This window comes from Callorhinchus milii, unplaced genomic scaffold (assembly GCF_018977255.1).
Source record: "Callorhinchus milii isolate IMCB2004 unplaced genomic scaffold, IMCB_Cmil_1.0 Scaffold7, whole genome shotgun sequence".
Taxonomy (NCBI): Eukaryota; Metazoa; Chordata; class Chondrichthyes; order Chimaeriformes; family Callorhinchidae; genus Callorhinchus; species Callorhinchus milii.
This window is the reverse complement of record NW_024704748.1, coordinates 7,334,492-7,353,366: the sequence shown is the minus strand read 5'-3', so window position 1 is coordinate 7,353,366 and position 18,875 is coordinate 7,334,492. Positions and strand designations below refer to the sequence as shown.

Sequence of the window (18,875 nt, the reverse complement as noted above, 5' to 3'; positions counted from 1 at the left end):
ACACTCAGGTCCAGATCCCTGACTGTTCAGCTCCTTGGGACATCCTCTCGACGTGAAAGGCGCTTTACAAATGTATTTTTGTTGTTACATTGAAAGCCAATCAGGCTTGCGTGAAACATGTAGTGAGAACATTAAAGCGGGTCGAGATTTTGCGTGGGGTAAATAATGAACTTGAAATAAATTCTCTTTGGCAGAGATGAGATATCTCAGTGAGAAACTGCAAATCACAGGTTTATAAACTTTTGCTACCTCCTTCCTCTAACTGTTCCTCTTATGAACCCTTGTTATTATTGCAAGCTTAAATCTGAATTGTGTTTATATTCAACAGAATCTAAGTTGGTTCAAGCAGAGAAAGGTATTCAATGTGTGTGTGTGCGTGTCTGTGGGTATGTGTGTCTGTGTGCGTGTGTCTGTCTCTGTGTCTCTCTCTCCCAGTATCATGGCCGACAGTCCCCCAGATAAAATCGCTTGCTCGCTTCCCGCGAAGCGCTTTGAGGCTTGTTAAAATTGGCCACGTGAAGTGGACCACTGTTGATGCTATTAATTCAGATTCATGATCATTTCCAGAACTCAAAAGAAGCAATGGTGAGGCATGTCAGATGATTCGTTGATTTATTTTGTGATCAGCCTGACACGCGTACACACGCAGAAAGCCGTCACCGTGATCATCGCTTGCGTGGCGAGTGCTCTAACCACTGAGCTACAGGATTCTGATTATTTATGATTAATATTGCAACGATTCGTATGGAATGTGATGTATTGATCTTCGCGATCGTCAACAAATTAGATTTTTGTTTTCCAGGGTCAAAACTTGCAGGCATCCCTATAGGTAGAAGATTTATGTGACTTAGTATATAAGTTCCTCGCATTATCGTCTGTGTGTGTGTGTGTGAGAGAGTGAGTGTGTGTGTGAGAGTGAGTCTGTGTATGTGTGTGTGTGAATGTATGTGTGTGAGTGTGTCTGTGTATGCACACGTGTGTGTGTGTGAGAGTGAGATTGCGTGTGAATGTGAGTGTGTATGTATGTGTGTGAGAGAGTGTGTGTGTGAGCGTGCGTGTCTCAGTTGCTCGCGCTCTCGCCTCTTGAGTCAGTACTGGGTGGAGGGACGGAGAGTGCCACAGTGTCGGAGACGCCGTCCTTCTGATGAGACATCAAACCTTACTCACTCTCTTCCTCCCTGTCTGTGCCCTGTTCAGGGCGGACGTTACGATCTCCCGTGGCACTGTTGGGAAAAGAGAAGAGTTTCTCTCTCTCTCCCGGTGTCCTGGCGTACAATCCCCCAGATAAAATTGCTCACTCGCTTTATGACTGTTTTCGGAGATGTCGCTGTGCGCAAATCAAAACGTATAGTCACTACACATCAGTAAACAGGTCTCGGTGTTGTGTACAGTTTGTGTGATAATTGTTTTTGATGTGACATTTGATCGCTTTCAGGGTGGAATATGCTGAATGTGAAAAAAGGTAATTATATCATTATTATAATTACTTGTTGCTGTTATCGTTGATTCAGGTGACTGTTTAAGATCTCTTGTAATCAATTGTTGATCTGCCATCGATTAATGTATTGTTGATTATCAATTGATTGATCAGTCGATTACTGATGGATTGCTGATTAATTCTTGATTCGTTGATTGATTAATTGATCAATTGATTAATTGACAATCAATTAATTGTCTGTTTATTAATTGATTGACTGACTGACTGGTTAATTATTGAATGATTGTTCATTCAGTGATTATTAATTGTTGATTGACTGACGATTGATTGCTTGGTTGGTTGGTTGATTGATTGAGATTGATGGATGGATGGAGGGAGGGAGGGAGGGAGGGAAGGACTGGCAACTGGTTAATTGGTAATCTATTGATTGATAATCAATTAATTGATTATTTATTAGTTGTTGATTGCTTGGCTGACTGACTGATTGACTGGCTGATTAAATAATTATTGATCAATTATCGATTGATTATTGATTGATCGATTTTTGCTCTCGCAGCCTTGGTGAAGCTGGACGGAGAGAGCTCTGACCCCCGTTTCCTGGTGTCTGTGGACGGCTCTTTTGCAGCCTGGGCAGCGGGCGTACGAGCGAGCAGGGAGGAAGGAGGGAGAAAGGGAGGAGGGAGAGTGCAGGGACACGGGACCTGGAGCGTGTGGGGCACAGAACCCCTCGGGCATGGCAGACATCGCTGGGAGGTGTGGGTAAACGAAGGCACGGTGTGGACGGTGGGGGTGGCAAAGCGCCCCCTGGCGCTGACGAAATTCGGCCGAGCCGGGAAAGAGGAGGGCTACTGGGCTGTGATGCTGTGGAATCTGATGGAGGCAGAGGGTAGGGAAATGGAGGATGAGGCGAGGCACAAGCTGGTCGGAGGTTGGAATGGGCAACCGCGCTCGCTAGGCACCAGCAATCTCCTCCTCCACCATGCCACCCGTCTGGGCATCGCGCTGGACTCCGAGTCTGGGACACTTCACTTCTATAATCCCAGCGACATGTCTGCAGCCCCCATGGCCTCCCTGACCCCCCACTTCACTGGCCCCGTCTACCCTCTGTTCAGGCTGTGGGTGGGCACAGCTTCCAACGCCACTATCTCCATCGTCTAGCTCTCTCTCCAGCTCTGTTGCACTCTCTCTCCTTTCCCTCTCTCCACTTCTCTCTTTCCTTCCCTCTCTTTCTGTTGTCGAGCTCTCTCTGTCCTTCCCTTCTTCTCCATTTATCTCCCCCTCCCTCCATTTCTCTCCACCCTTCTTTCTCTCTTCATCCTCTCTTGCTCTCCATCTCCCCTCTCTCCCTTCTTCCTCTTCTCTCCCCCTCTCTTTGTCTCTCTACCACCCTCTCTCGCTCTTTCCCTTCCTCCCCTCTTTCCACCACTTTCTCTGTTCCCTCTTTCGCCTGCCCCTTCCACTCTCCTTTTCTTGCTCTCTCTCATTCGCTTCCCTCCCCCTCACTCCTCCCTCGCTCTGTTCCTCTTCCTCCCCCTTTCCTATTTCTTAAATAAAAATACAAGACTCACACACTCTCACTCACTCATTCACGTATACACTCACTCACTCACTCTCACACACACTCACTCCCTCTCACTCACGTACACACTCACTCAATCCCTCACTCGCACACGCTCACTCCCACAAACTCACTCTCACTCACGTGCACACTCACTCAATCCCTCACTCGCACACACTCACTCCCACACACTCACTCACGCACATTCGTACTCACTCAATCCCTCACTCTCATGCGCACACTCCCTCATTCACGTACACACTCACTTAATCCCTCACTCTCATGCGCACACTCCCTCATTCATGTACACACTCACTCAATCCCTCACTCACACCCACACACTCACTCTCATTCATGTACCCACTCACTCAGTCTCTCACTCCCTCACTCTCACACTCACTCGCTCACTCACAGACTCGCTCCCTCACTTCCCCCAGTGCGTCTAATCGTCTCGAGACCTGAACTCAGTTGATTTAGTGATAAATAGCTTATTGTAACTAAGTGATGTCCCTACTCAGTGCTGTTATGTTACGTGCTGTGTACGAGGAAAAGACAACATGACATTTGTTTCAAACCGCAAAGCAATTAATCATCAATAAACAGCCTCCGCTAACACACCGGAAAATTGTTTCACTGCCTTTGTTCGTGTCAAGCACACTGTGTGTGTGTGCGCGCATACATCTGTGTGCGTGAGTGTGTCTGGGATTACGCAAAGCAGAGTTCGTTCCTCCAGGGGGAAGAGAACATGTGCAACACACGATGCAAATGGAGGCCATTTGCTTTGGGGACTGTTAAGTACAGTGATGAGTTTGCACGCATGTCAGACACTTGAAAAAAAATGCCCAGCTGTTTTGCAGCTCTGTGTCCTCAAACCCTTTTCCACTCAAGTGAACCATTCACACAAAGCACCAAAATCCTTTCCCCTCTAAAGGAATGCTGTCACTGAGCGTTCCTTGTGTGATGCAACGCAAGTGTAATACAGTGTATTGAAACCAAAGGCCGAAACGTTAATCTCTGGTTTGTAAATGTAAAATTTCGAGAGAATCAAAAGGAAAGACAAAGTTGGGCGCACAGCATGAAGGGCGAGATGTTGTTTAATAAATGCTTCAGGTAAGAAAAAAAAGCTATTTACAAATGTGCTTACAGTACAGGGCAGATCATTTCAACTTTACATAATTTCATACAGTGATTTTGAATCACTGTTAAGTGTGCCGATCGGTTGGTCGGTCATTGACAGCCGCACTCTCGTACCACCATGTTCTCGTGGTGCCTCAGGACAACCGCCCCCTTCTCGATGTACAACAAGCTCATTGGGTTCATTTTGGTTGGAGCACAACAGGGTGATGGCACCAGAGTCGGGTGATGGAACTTCAACAGGCTCTGAAACCGAATCAAGAACAGAAGTGGGTCAGGTGAGCTGAACGCTTTCAAGTGAGTTTGTTGCACATTTCATCTTGGGTTTTATTTCTCTCTTTCACCAGCTTTCTCTCCTCTTTCTCTCTTGAAGGTGCCATGGAATATGATCATAATCCTTGTACTTGATACGGCATTTGATATGGTGCCTCATCACGTCATTGAGACGTCTCACAACATTTCACAAAATATGCTGTAAAGTGACAGCCATTTCCACAAAATAGTGTCCCACAAACAGTCGTGGATTGAGTGACCAAATTTTTTAAAAAAATTCTAAAGGGATTTTTACCCCCGGAAAGCAATCCGCCAATCGACTAACAACCAGGTTCCTACTTACTGCTAGGTAAACAGGCGTGCGGAGTAAGGAAACCTGCCTAAGGCTTACCCTGCCTGGAAATCCAACCTGTCCTTTAGATGAGCTGTAAAACCATGCCTGCCTTTTCAGGTAGGTGTTAAAGATCCTGTGGCACTATTCGAAAAGAGAAGAAAAGATTTTCCTGACGACTTAGCCAACAGTCCCTCAGACAAATTGATCATTTTTGCTGTTGTGGGATGTTTCAAGCGCGCAAATTGGCTTGTATGTTTGCCAACAAATTCAATCGCCATACAGAAATTTTAGGAAACTCTTTTGGGATGTTCTTGATATTGAGAGACACTGCATGAAATAAGTGGACAATGATGATTATGATAGAATTTACTCGGGAAGCACTGCGAGACATTTGGGTTGTGCAAGTTCTTTCTTCAGGACAAGCCCTCCCACTTCTCACTCCCAACCCCCCCCCCCCCCCCCCCCCCACACCCAATATTTGTTTTGATGTACGGGAGGGCAAGGGCAGGGACCCTACCTGCATGTAAGCGTGGTTGGTGGGTTTGGCAGCCTCTCCGGATGGGGATGGACACTCTCCCTCGCAGCGGAACGCGTTGTAGATCTTTGGGAAGATGACCCAGGAGCCCCAGCCGATCTGACCGAATTTGATCTCAAACTTGATCCTGCGGCACAGGCTGGAGTTTGTGGGTCGAGCGTGCCGGTACTGCCGTTTACCTCTGTCGCCACCCATAGCCCGGGCGCTCTTGGGTCTCCGTGCCACCTTCCTGGTCCGCTTTTGCCAAGGCTCTTTCCCCAAGGGGATGTCCAGATGTCGCTTCCGCACGTACTTCGACTCCTCTGCGTCTTTCAGCAGCGAGGAGATCTTGGAATGACCCCTCTCTGGTTTTCTGGAGAACACGACCAGCAATGCTTTCTCGTTGGCTGCAGCCTTGCTTTCTTCCAGTGCCCTCACCACACCGGTGCTGTCCGATCGCCTCCGCCTGCACACCGGGCTCTCCGGCTGCCGGGAATCGGCACCGGAGGCGTTCACACCGGAAGCTTTCCGGCCCACCCACCCGCCCAGGATGCTGGTGACGTTGTAAACGGCACAGTCGGAGGCATCTTCCAGGACGGAGTCGGGAGGGAAGGAGCCCAGGTAGAGGCGTGGGCGGCGTTCTGACTGGTGGTAGATGTCTAGCATGGAGCAGGACTCGGAGAAGGACGGCAAGCTGATCCGCAGCTCGGCAAATTGAAGGTTGTCGTCTGGCAGCAGCATGGACAGGTCGAAGGTGATGACCCAGCGATTGCCGTTGTGGTGAAAACCTGAAAAGTAGTAACACACAGGAGCCATTTGACCACAAAAATGTACAGCTTAGAGATGATGTGATTCCAAGTCTTGCAATGGGAATGGATGGACTGTGTAGGTGGGTTTCCATGGAATTCTAAGTTTGGTTTGGATACTCTTAAGCATGGCACGAGTGTCCGCGTGTGTTAAGACATCCAGCTGCCTTAAAAAAAAGTGGGTCTTGAACCCACAATCTTCTGACACGTCTAATTTTCAGTTTAAACATCCTAACTGATTGGGTCTCAAGTAGTGCCGTGGGATCTTTAACGTCAAAACCTGAATAGGCAGACGGTTTAATGTCTCATCCGAAGGATGGCATCACTGACCGACAACAACATCACAGTCAGCAGCTGACTGGAGTGGGGGAACTTGACAGAAATTCTGAAGGGCTAATGAATAGGGAATAGGGGGGAAATTATTATCTTTGTATGAGATGAACTGGAAAAGGGCAATCTTAGTATTGTGGGGGGGGGGTGCTAGGGTGGGGGGGGGTATCAAGGGAGCAACTCGAAGGCAGTTTCTTAACTCAGGTTATTGTGGTGTGCAATGGAATTCATTAACACAACAATAATAATATAACCCTTGCATTTGATATAGCGCCTATCATTGAGACATATCAAAGGACTTCACAGGATACCCTGTAAAGTTGATTGACTGCGTGTTTTGTGTGTGAAACGCGGCAGCCAATTGCGCACAGCAGTGTCCTACAAACAGTTGTGGATTGAGTGACCACGTTTTTTTAAAGGGATTAATTATCCCCAGAAAGTGATACACTAATCGCCTAACAACCATGTTCTTAGTTACTGCTAGTAAACAGAGACGTGTAGAGTAAGGAAACTTGCGTAAGGTTTCACCCTGCCCTGAAATCAAACCTGGGTCCTTACGCCGCGGGACTCCACTCAACTACACAAGTTATTATTGAGGCTGGATCAATAGAGACTGAACATTACAGTATATCCTGTGAACCACTTTGTAACTTGCTCTTGATGTGACAGGCACAATTTCAAATAGAAGGATTTATTATTATTATTATTATTATTATTAATCATTTAAAAGGGAACCAGATGAGCAAGAGCCATGTAAAAGATAGGGCCATAGTGTCTGAAAGTTGGGATTTCTTTCTAGTTAAAAACGGTTTAAGACAGTAAAGAGCTGTGATGTAGGTTCTGGTTGGACTGAACTCAGAAGGAGGTTTTTTTTTGTGTGTTTGAAATTAAAACAAAGGGATGGAGGACAAAACGCGAAGAAGGGCAACAATATAGACTTAATCTTATTAAGTCTGTATCCAATAAGATCCGGCAGACAGCAGACTGGGAGGGAACCAAATGCTGCAATACACATTGGGTCAAGTAGACAGATCAGATCCCAGAGAATGAAGGTCCCTAAATTAGCCTTTTCACGCGTTTGATCCTCTGGACAATCGCAATTCAAAGGGAAGCGATGTGGATTACAGCAGTTTCTGGCTGTCTGACAGCTCCTGACTGGATCAAAACACCGAGTAAAGAGAATGGTTTTATATACCCACAATATATATATATATATATATAACCAATTTATTCCCCTATATATATATATATGTGTGTGTGTGTGTGTTCATATATAAAAATGGAATTAACATTTCCCCCTTATTTCCCCATATGCAGTATACATATACACACACACATATATAATCAAATCCTAGAGCATTAAGGTCCCGAAATTAGGCTCATATATATGGAAAAATAATATATATTATATATGCACACATATACTTACTTATACACACACACACACACACACACACACACACACACACATATAGTGGCATTCCCATAAAAAGGGAATACGTGATATATATATACATATACATAATTTCCCCATATATTTTTATATACAGATTATTATTATTTCCCCTTCCTCTCGATAACAGAGTAAATAACATTTTTGTGAGTCTTTTCTTTTTTTTTCTGTTGAGAGAAGAGGGAGGGAAGGGAGAGAGAGAGAGAAAAAAAAAAAAAATTTTTTTTTGGGGTGGGGGGGTGGAGGGGAGGGGTGGAAGGATGGGAACAGAAACACACACGAAAAAATGAAGAAGAAAAAAAAAAAAGTCCTTACTTTTCGCCATCAAACTCCTGACGGTGTCAGCCTCGGGCAGGAGCGGCTGCTCCGGGGGGGAGACTGGGCTGTGCTCCCCGGGGCTGTAGGTGCGGTACAGACGGACCATGTAAGAGGGCAGTGGGTTCAATGTGATGTTCAGGGCTTCCAGTCTCCGGATGAGAAGAAGAGCCACGACGTCCCTCTCGGTGCCGGGGCTCCCGGTGTCCAGCAGTCGCCGGGCAGGGTACCCCCGCACCGCCACAACAGGGAGGCTGAGCAGCAAGAGGGGCATCTCCCACAGCAGCTGCATCTTGTCCTGGTTCCCATCCCTCCCCACATCCACGCCGGTGCGTCTTTATACCCCCGAGAGGGTCAGGTCACACACAAGAAAGGTACCGCTCACGGCAATCCCCGACACTTTGGCTCAGACACATCGAAACCCATTATTTTGCTAATGAGCCCCATTCATTTGCTGGGTATTTGATGACAGAGAGAAGGATGGAGGGAAATAGTTTTTTTTTTTTTTTGCAACAACACCCCCCCCCCCAAAAAAAAAACACACACAAGACTAACAATGGTGGGGGGCAAAGCCTTATTCAGACTGGGGTACCAAGTGTGCACAGTCAACTTGTGGAAACATAGTGGAAATGTGAAATAAGAGACTGGGGACAAAGGGTGATGGACAGCAATAAGGAGCAAAAACTGAAAGTGAATTGAAATCAATTTGCGCGCAGTTAAAAGGAACGCGGTCCGGATCGTACGTAAGATCGATGGAGATGCAATCTTTCCCGTAGTCCACTCTGAGAATCCCTGGTGTACATACACACCGATGCACCTCTGATGTTGTGCCCTCCTGGCAGCTTGTAGTTTTATAAAAACAATAATGATAATTGATAATAATCCTTGCATTTGATATAGCGTCTTATCACGTCGTCGATCTGATAAAATAATAAAATGATATTAATTTGGTCTCTCAATCCAGGACTGATTGTGGGATACGACAGTGGGACACCCCACCCCCCTCAAAAAAAAGTTAATATTATCTTAAAATTGGCCACCAATACAAACTAAAACTCAAAGGAAATATGCTCTTCGCTGCTCCTTGTATTTTATAAGCTTTAAATTCAACAGTGCGGGTAAGGATTTAAACGCAAAGTTGGCTTCCCTGTAAACAAAATACCAACAACCGCATGTTAAAGCATTTTTATAAAAATTGTTTCACATTGTATTATCACTGTCATTTATTGTATGGTTGTTTGTGAGATATTGCTGCACTCAAACTGACTGCCAAGTTGGCCTACAAAGTCCACAAACATTACACTTTACACTTCCTGTGAAGCACTTTGAGACATCTCATCAACGACTTGAAAGAGGCTAAATCAAATTTCAAGGATTATTATTACATTAAACCTGAGATTTAATTTACACAGTAATTTTTCCGCCAAATGGATGTGAATTAAAATTCCTTTAAACGTCCTTCAGCAAAGTTAGTAACTTTTTAGTTAAGTTGATAAAGTTTTAGTGAAGTCTTAAATACCAACCTGTCTGCTGGGTTAGTTGTGCTCTCACCTCTTGAGTCAGATGGTTATGGGTTCCCGAAGTAGACTGGATGGCAGATAACACTGCAATACTTGATACATCAACAACTTGCATTTATTAAAGCGCTGTTCACACAGGGTAATGTCTCGGCGTGCTATTGGGTGGACAAGCAGAACAAAAGACCTTGTAAACCACAGCTAAGCTTGGACTTTAAGACACAGGTTGGCATGTTAACGTTTGAAATAGTTTGGACATTTGCACCAAATGGTCTCTTACAATGGTAAGCAGACAACATCAACAATTTGCACTTTCTAGTAGGTGGAACGTCTTAACATGCTTTACATAAGAGCATATGAACGAATCAGCTTTCTAAATAATAATCTTTGCAGTTGATATATAATGTCATAATGTCTCAAAGGGCTTCACTGATTATTGCTCCAAAGTGTGCAGGCAAATGTGGCAGCTAATTTGAATACTGCAAGGTTTGACAAACAGCCATGAAGTGAATGATCATTTAATCTAGTCAATTTATTATTAATTATAATTATATTATTGATAATATGGTGGATTGTCGGCCGGGACACCAAGAGAAACTCTCTTCTCTTTTCGAGCAGTGGGCTGGCATCTTAAGCAGAAGGGAACTCGGTTTAATGTCTCATCCCAAGGGCAGCACCTCCGACAATGTGGAGCATGGCTCCGAGATGCTGCCCCATATGAAGGGCGCGGTATGAATGCAAGCTGTTGTCGTTGCTCCCCAACACGCCTCTGGAAGGAATAATCAAGCCAGACTTTTAAAACAAGTGAACTCACAGACACTGAATAGCCTGGGTCCCTCCATGCTGGTGAATAGGGGGACAATTTTTATAAATAAAGCACTTTATATTGCGTGTATTTTGCAGGTGGCACATATCAATCAGGTCTTTATTGCAGCACCTGCTGTGCTAGATTTTGTTCCAAACTGTGTGCGGGCGCATGCGGGGTGATTGGACCAGGAGAACCCAGGCTGAACACAGTCACTGGGAAGCACTGTGCACACCCCCAGCTCCCGGGATCATCAACAACCCGCAACTTCTACACGCAAACCCTGACACTAGCAGCGGAACCCGGTGAGTTAATGTGTGACTACATTCTCCTCTGTTAAAGGCACCAAAAAAAAGAGATTATCTTAAGGTTGTGGATAAAGCCACGAGGAAACCCAGAAACCGCACTGGGGTCGTTTTTGAAAGCTTGTTGCATATTACCAGGAAGCTTTTTTATTTCAAATAAAAGAGATAATTTTCACACGCAGGGCTATTATATTAGAAGATGTTAAACCTCAGGTGGAAGTGCCCTTATTTTAGTGACAGTGGAGTCACTTTATTTTGCTCAGATTGCAAGTCAGTCTCGGGTGGGTTCACGTAAAGCAATGGGACTGACAGCTGGATTGAATCTGGTTTAGCAGATTAATGAGAGGTAGAAGGTGATTAGCAATGGGAACAGCTGTGATGTGAGCTGTGACCAGTGCAGTTCCACACACTCCATTCTGAATCTCCTGATTCACTTTCCTCTGGTCAACAGCCTCCAGCTCTCCTCTCCTCCATTGCTCCTTGCTTGGTAATGCTGTTATCTTTGTTGAGCACTTTGGGATGTCCACCCTGCATGGAAAATGTAGAGCCCTGTAGCGTAGTGGTTAACGCACTCGCCTCGCAAGTGAGAGGACCCGGGTTTGTTTCCTGGGTGGGGCGGAACCTGAGGCAGGTTTCCTTACTCTACGCGCCTCTGTTTACCGAGCAGTAAGTAGGGACCCTGGTGTTAGTTGATTCGCGGGTCTCTTTCTGGGAGTAATTCAGCCGTACGTTGTGTGATGTGGACAGGTTTTATTTGCAAACGGGTCGTTCTCAACCTGCCCCCCCCACCCCCAACCCTCCACTCGGCAGGCACTGGCCTGCTTCACATCCGTGGTGGGTACGGCAGAAACTGCCTTCTCTTTTTGAATAGTGTCTTGGCGTCTTAACGTTCCACTTGATTAGGATTTAATCAAACTCACCTAAAGGACGGCACCTCCGTTAACGCAGCCCACACCGCAGTACAATATTGGAGTGTCCGCCTCGACTGTGAGGTCAGAGTCCGGATGTGGGGGCTTGAACCCACAAGCTTTTTACTTGAAGGTGCGAGTACTATCAACCGATTTCAGCTACAATTGCATTTGGCCCGAGAACACTTCTTTTTTTTACAAAATATATATTTATTGGTAGATATATATTTACACTTATCTCAGAAAGGAGCAAAACCTGTCACAGGAAAAAAAGACGCAACACGTTGTTCCCCCCCCCCCCCCCCTCTCTTATGGGGAGTGCGGACAGGTTAACAGCACACAGGATGTGCGCGCATTTTTTTGGGGACGCTTTAAGCACACGGGTGGGCTAGTCCTGGCTCTGCTGACCTTTTACAGGACGGTGAGCCCTTACCTCACTCCCTACTGCTCCCCCCTTTATGGTGGGGGTGGAGTGGCGGAGACAGGCAGACATACATACATTGTTGGAATGCTCTTTGGTTACACGTTGAGTGTCCCCAGTACATTACATGTTTAAACACTTGTTTATTCCGTTTTTTTGGGTGTGTTGTGTGTTACCCAGATATTTTGCGCCCTGATATCTCCCTCTCCCTGAGTACACAGTTGTATTCGTGTGAGGTGGGGATAGAAATCTGTCAAGTCCTGATTGCTATCCACTGACATTGTTATTTGACAAGTATATTAGATTAGTGCAGTTTACGTATGTATCTGTTGCTTACATTCACACCCAGTGAGAATTCTTTCCCATTTAGACCAGGCTGGACAAAACAATGGTCTCTGAGTTTTCCAATTGCTTCCCAACCATTCACGCTGCCAGCTCCTGTTCTGCGCAGTGACTTTTCTCTTTATGTCAGCCTGACTCAGTTGGTAGCACTTTCGAGATGTTAAATTGGTGACTCAATCCACGACTGTTTGTGGGACACTGCTGTGCACAGTTTTGCCGACAAAATGCAGTCAATTCACTTTACAATATATTGTGTGAAGTACTTTAGGATGTCTCAACAATGTGATAAGGCATTATAACAAATGCAAGGATTATTGTATTATTTTTATAAATTGAGATACCGTCTGCCTGTTCAGGTGGACGGTAAGGATTCCATTACTCTACTTGAAAAGAGAAGAGAGTTTCTCTCTCCTGGTGTCGTAGCCAACAACCACCCCAGATAAAATTGGTCATAAAATTGGCTGTTTGCGAGACATTGCTGTATGCTATTGGGCTACTTTGTTTGCCTAGAAATCCGCTTCCCAGTAAATCCTGTGAAGTCCCTTGAGACATCCTCCCATTGTGAAAGGTGCTTGCATGTCTAGAGCACATCTGTGTATTTTGTAGGCAATTGTTCAGATGGTTTGTGCCCAGCAATGTCCCATGAGCTTGCCGTAAAAGGTATCACCAATTTTATCTGGAGGATTGTTGGCCAGGACAGTGGGAGAAACTCCCTTCTCTTTTTTAATTGTGCCAAGGGATCTTTACCTGATCCTGTGGAAACATCTCAAAAGCACTTCACGGTAATTACAGGCAAGTGTAAATGACGACGTTTTGGTTGGCAAACGTGGCAGCATTTTGCATTAGTGACGAGATTGATCTGGGAGCAGGTTGGCTGAGAGGCATTGTTGTCAGTTTACGAATAGTGCCGCTGAGGAGTTGAGCCTCCAACTGAGCACAGAGCGAAGCTAGAGCTATCGTCTCAAACGACAGATCTGTGCAGGCTGACAGTGTGAGATGCATCACTGGCAAAAAATTGGCGGCAGTCAGCAGTGAGAGAGACGTCCTCCAAGGTCGCTTAGCTACCTCCTGAGCCTTGCCTTTCTCCATCCCCAATATTGTGGGGGTCCCGTAATGCAGTGGTTAGCACACTTGCCTTGCAAGTGAGAGGACCCGGGTTTGATTCCTGGGTGGGGCGAAACCTTGGGCAAGTTTCCTTACTCCACAAGCCTCTGTTTACCTGGCAGAAGTAGGAATCTGGTTGTTAGTCGATTGGCGGATTGCTCTCCAGGGCTAATAATCCCTCAAAAGAAATCATAATTTCTTTAAGACTTATTAGACATTTTAATGGTATCACAACATTTTGGTCACCTTGTATAAATACGGCCTGAAATAGAGAGGCCATCACAATTGGGGAGGGAAGGGGTGGTGTATTTTAAATTGGAAAAGGAGTAGTCAATATGAAATTTCAGATCCGAAATTGTCGAACCAGGGAAATTCCACTTGCAACTCTGGTCCAGTTCTGCTATCCTTTATACATGATAATAATTATACTTTATACATAACAACAACAAGATTACATTTGTATAGCGCCTTTCACATCGGGAGGCCGTCCCAAGGCGTTGGACAGTGTACAGCATTTCAGATCATTACAATATACAATATGACATGATAAGGTGCTATATCAAATACAAGGATTATTATGATTACTATTCCTGAAGCCGGATTCAGAGCGGACTTCCAGAGGGTCATTAGTTGTACATCCAGGATTCACCGGTTACCAAATTCTTTTGGGCTCTTGTAACTTTAGGTCTTCCTTGTGGAGTTAGGATGCTTCCTCCCCTGTGGTTCTATTATTAATCGTTCATCACACATGCTACAGGCCTTCGAGAACAGGCTGTTAACACGTTGTGTTGTCTTGGTACAGGGCTGCGGGGGGTTGATTAATGGCTTCTGCACAAGAAAGGAATGCAAAGTTACTTCGCAAATGGATTCTAGGAACAAACGGATCAACTGGCTTTGACCGATAGCATTCGCTCATACGTTGCAAGACAGCAGTGTGCACACTGTAGGCTGTTCAGAATTGAAAGGGCTTCAGCTGATGTCAAGTTAGGTCATGTTCTGCGCTGTAACCCAGCTGCACAACACGTATCTGAGCTCAGTTGGTTGAGTGCTGGTATAGAGTTCGGAAGGTATTTGGTTCGTATTCTAATGCTTCTATTCTGCCTTGTAATCTTTCTAGGTACCATGCCTAAAAAGATTAAAGGGCAGGATAAAATTAAAGGTACCTACTTTCCTTAACCTTTTTCACTTGCTCCTTTTTTGCTAGTTTCACTTATACTATAATCCTTGCATTTCATATAGCGCCTTATCACTTCGTCGAGACAAGTTCAATTCCAGGAAGGGCGAAACCTTGGCCAAGTTTCCTTACTCCACACGCCTAATAATAATCCCTCCAAAACCAAAAACAATAATAAATTGGTCATTTTCAATCTACGACTGTTTGTGGGACATTGCTGTGCGCAATTGGCTGCCGCGTTCGCCCACAAATATACAGTCAATTCACTTTACAGTGTGTTCTGTGAAGCGCTTTGGGACGTCCTCCTGACGTGAAAAGCGCTATATCAAATGCAAGGATTATTATTATTATTATTCTAAAGCGCTTCACAGGGTATACTGTGAAGGACAGTGACTATATTTTGTAGCACAGCCAGTTGTGCACAGCGCTGTCCCACAAACAGCCATGGAGTGAGTGACCAATTTTATTTGGGGGATTGTTGGCCAGGACACTGGGAGAGAGAAACTCTTTTCGAATAGTGCTATGGTATCTTTAATGTCCACCTGAACAAGCAGACGGGACCTCAGTTTAAAGTCTCATCCTAAGGAAGGCACCTCTGATAATAAGAAACAAGATATGCTGCGTAATCCTTAATTGCTGAGTCTGATTTTCTGCCTGACTTTGGACGCTCTCTCTGCTATCAGTTTAAAGGTAATAATAATAAATAATCTTTAGATTTGATATAGCACCTTTCACGTTGGGGAGGACATCTCAAAGCACTTCACAGCATTTACTCTGAAGTGTAGTGACGGTGTATTTTGCAAGCGACCATGCAGCTGTCAACACAACTGGACGCTGAAGTCCGGTCACAGTCTAACACCGGTAAGAGATGAGACTAGTGGAGACTGAGCTCTGTCTAAGCATTGAACCACCTCTCCCGGAGTGGGTTGTGCTAACTTATTCTGTAACTCGTCTTCATGCTGGTTAGGAGTCAGTTTTGGTGAGTTAGTAGTACGGGGTGTCCACAAAGTCCTGTTATACTTCTGTTTTTTCTTCCTACAGCGCACTGACCAACAACTGAAACATGTGCAAGAATGATCATAATTGTATTTAGAAGTACTTGATTGTATTCACTACAGTGGGTAACAGCGCTTTGTGGACACCCTGTACTCTGAGCCCAGGATCAGGAGGTTGTGGGGCATGAGCCTCACGTTAAGATTTCCCCTCGGGCTCAGCTAAGGTTGCTTCGTGTGCTCCCGTCAATCAGCCAATGCAAAACATCGGCTCGTCTCATTGCTGGCAGCTTCACTCCCTCTGTCACTGCCCAGGAATGTGTTAACTGAGTGCAGTGAAGTTACAAATGCTAACTAACCTCAGGTGGTTAGCGCTGAATTTTGTGCACCTGATAAATGTTGAATTTGTTCCCCGGGGAAGATGATAGTAGATATGACCTGATGTAACCTCATCATGTTAACACTCTTCCTTTGACTTAGTGGGTAAACCCACTATGTGGTGTGAAATTGAACCATAATACAAACCTGAATGGTTCCCAGGCTCAAGTTCCAGGTCCGTGGGGAAGGTAGGAGAATTGGTCTGATTGCTTAAGGCTGGTGAGCATGGGAGTGGGTGTTGGGTGAGAACATATTCGGGGGTAGGTATAATACCTGGTACTGTGTGGAGTGGGGCTTTCTAGTATTGTGTGTGTGTGTGTGGGTGGGGGGGAGCTTTCTGATATTGGGGATGGGGAAGGTATTAGGTCACATACTGCCTGGGGTCTCTGGTTGGGAGGAGGTCTTGGAGGTCCGGTCCTGAGAGATTTGTAGTGAGAGAGGAGTGGGGTGGGGGGGGGGGGTAGTGGTCAGGGCTCTGATATGCAGGGTCTCTGATGTTTGGTGTGTGGCATAGTCTGGTTTATGCTGCCTGAGGAAGCAAGCAATACACAATGACTGTCTGAAGGATCCCATCTGGCTTCAACCTGCCTGAGTGTCAGCCTGGCTCAGCCGTAACACTTCCACCTCTGAGTCGGAAGGCTGTGGGTTCAAGACCTCTGCAGTAAAATCCTGTGAAGCACTTTGAGACATGATGATGTGATAAGGCGCTGTACCAAACGCTAGGGTTATTCTAAACGCAAAATACTGCAGATGCTGGAAATCCCTCCCAACATCCCAGTTCTGATGAAGGGTCCTGGACATTGACTCACTTTCCTTTCTCCATCGACACTGCCTGACCTGCTGAGTGTTCCCAGTGACTTCTGCTTTTTGTTGCTAGGATTATTCTCATGTCACCTCAGTAACACAGGGGGTGAAATTTTACATGGATGTATATTTACACTATTCTTTTACATTTCAAGAGAAGTTGTCTAATTCTTAAAAAGTCATTTATACACTTCTTACGACAGAAAACCGTATTCAAAATTAAGGCTAAATTCGACCCTTTGCCGAATTCTGCAGGCTCTGAAAATATAATAAATTTAAATCCAGATGGATTTAGAGTCCTGTAGCATAGTGGTTAGCTCGCTCGCCTCGCAATGGAGAGGACCTGCGTTAGATTTCCCAACAGATGAAACCTTAAGCAAGTTTCCTTACTCTACACGGCTCTTTACTACTTACCTAGCAGTAAGTAGTAAAGTTGATTGGCGGATAACTTCTTGGGGGTAATAATCCCTCAAAAATAATTGGTCCCTCAAACCACGATGTTTGTGAGGCAACTGTTGTGCGTTTTGCCCCAAAAATACAATCAATCCACTTCACAATACATTCTGTGAAGAGCTTTGAAATGTTTCAACAACATGATCAGCCCTTTATCAAATGCAAGGATTATTGTTATTAATTTCTTCGCCATGGAGTTTGCTTCTGTTCACAAAGCTGGGAAACCCTATGAAGCAACCGCATAGCCTCTGCCCTTCGTTTCCCCTCCTTTTTCCCCACTTCCTCTCTTCTCCCCTCCCCTCACCCTGCGCCCCCCTTCCCCCCGTCAGCTGCTCCTCACTCCGAAATTCTGTCTGGCAACATAAGACTTCTATTCTCACCAAGTGCACCTGTCCCGCTCATTCTGAGCTGCTCCCTCTCCCCCCCTTGAATCTTTGACAGGGTAACTTTGCTCTTTAAAACCCTTTTTCGTTCCCGAATACAGAAATAACTAACCCTCATAACTTTTACACACAAAAAAAACTTAATCACTCCATGACTGTTTATGGGACATTGCTGTGCACAAATGGCTACCACATTTCGCCCGAAAAATATACAGTTAATTCACTTTACAGTATATTCTATGAAGAGCTTTGAGACATCTCAACGAAATGATAAGGTGTTATATCAAATGTAAGGATTATTATTATTATAACCAGTCCTTCCGTATCCCAATTCACATCATCAAAACTCCCATTTTTCCCCCTATCCGACTATATCCTGGCTGTCGTATTGCAGTAGGAATTGACCTCTTAGAGTCTCCATACTCGCCAGAGTGTCACTCCGTTTCGGATTCATTTAATAATCATCCTTGCATTGATTCAGTGCCCTTAAAGTGGCAGCATCTCTAAGCACTATGCTGGATGTAAAATGTATTAAAATGGATGAACATCCGTCAGATGAGACTCTAAACCAAGGTCCCGTCTCCATGTTCAGGGTGAATGTTAAAGATCCCATGGTGCTGTTCGAAAAGAGCAGGGAGTTTCTCCCATTGTTCTGGCCACTAATTCCCCCTGACAAAATTGGTCATTCGGTCCATGGTTATTTGTGGGACATTACTGTGCGTAATTGTGCTTGCTGTCGCGTTTGTCTAGAAATACACAGTCACTCCATTTCACACTAATTTCTGTGAAGCGCATTGAGATGTTCTTCCGACATGATAAGGCTCAGTACCAAATGCAAGGATTATTTTATATTTATCCACCTGAGCAGGCAGGCATGTCCCTGTGATCTTAGTATAGATTGAGTTCAGCATCGACTGAGCTCAAAGTCCTGACATGGTACTTGAACCCACAATCTTCTGAGTGAGAGGCAAGAGTGCTTTCGACTGAGCCAGGGTTAGGATTATCTTAAATTAAGTTCTGCTTCCTTGTAGTTCAAGTGGATGTGAAGGCTCTACCTCTCTTCTTCCCCCCACCTCCTGGATGGGGGAGGGAGAGAGAGGCAGAGCAGTGAGGAAACATACTCACATACCAGAT

At 45.2% G+C, this 18,875-nt stretch overlaps 2 protein-coding genes across 2 annotated transcripts in view; one reads left to right on the top strand and one right to left on the bottom strand.

Annotated features, from left to right (window-relative positions):
• The window catches only part of LOC103182775 (nuclear-pore anchor-like), a 168,099-nt gene extending 165,474 nt beyond the window's left edge, over nucleotides 1–2,625 (top strand). The window contains exons 130-133 of the mRNA XM_042336810.1: nucleotides 329–355; nucleotides 803–829; nucleotides 1,436–1,462; nucleotides 1,995–2,625. Of these exons, the coding sequence (XP_042192744.1) occupies nucleotides 329–355; nucleotides 803–829; nucleotides 1,436–1,462; nucleotides 1,995–2,596 (683 nt within the window). The 3' untranslated portion in view covers nucleotides 2,597–2,625. The remainder of the gene's footprint in view (nucleotides 1–328; nucleotides 356–802; nucleotides 830–1,435; nucleotides 1,463–1,994) is intronic.
• Nucleotides 2,626–4,221: 1,596 nt separating this feature from the next.
• ndr2 (nodal-related 2) lies at nucleotides 4,222–8,447 on the bottom strand. The gene is made up of 3 exons (XM_007899910.2): nucleotides 8,156–8,447; nucleotides 5,255–6,039; nucleotides 4,222–4,376 (listed from the first exon to the last, which is right to left on the bottom strand). The coding sequence occupies exons 1-3, from the start codon at nucleotides 8,445–8,447 to the stop codon at nucleotides 4,224–4,226; spliced, it is 1,230 nt and encodes a 409-aa protein (XP_007898101.1). The 3' UTR covers nucleotides 4,222–4,223.
• Nucleotides 8,448–18,875: the final 10,428 nt, after the last annotated feature.

What these genes read in the sequence shown, in the direction of transcription:
- ndr2 (XM_007899910.2), bottom strand. Translation starts at nt 8,447, where the DNA reads ATGCAGCTGCTGTGGGAGATGCCCCTCTTGCTGCTCAGCCTCCCTGTT. An exon ending in CAGGAGTTTGATGGCGAAAA is followed by an intron (nt 6,040 to 8,155) that starts GTAAGGACTTTT and finishes ACTACTTTTCAG; the next exon opens with GTTTTCACCACAACGGCAAT. An exon ending in CCAACCACGCTTACATGCAG is followed by an intron (nt 4,377 to 5,254) that starts GTAGGGTCCCTG and finishes ATTCGGTTTCAG; the next exon opens with AGCCTGTTGAAGTTCCATCA.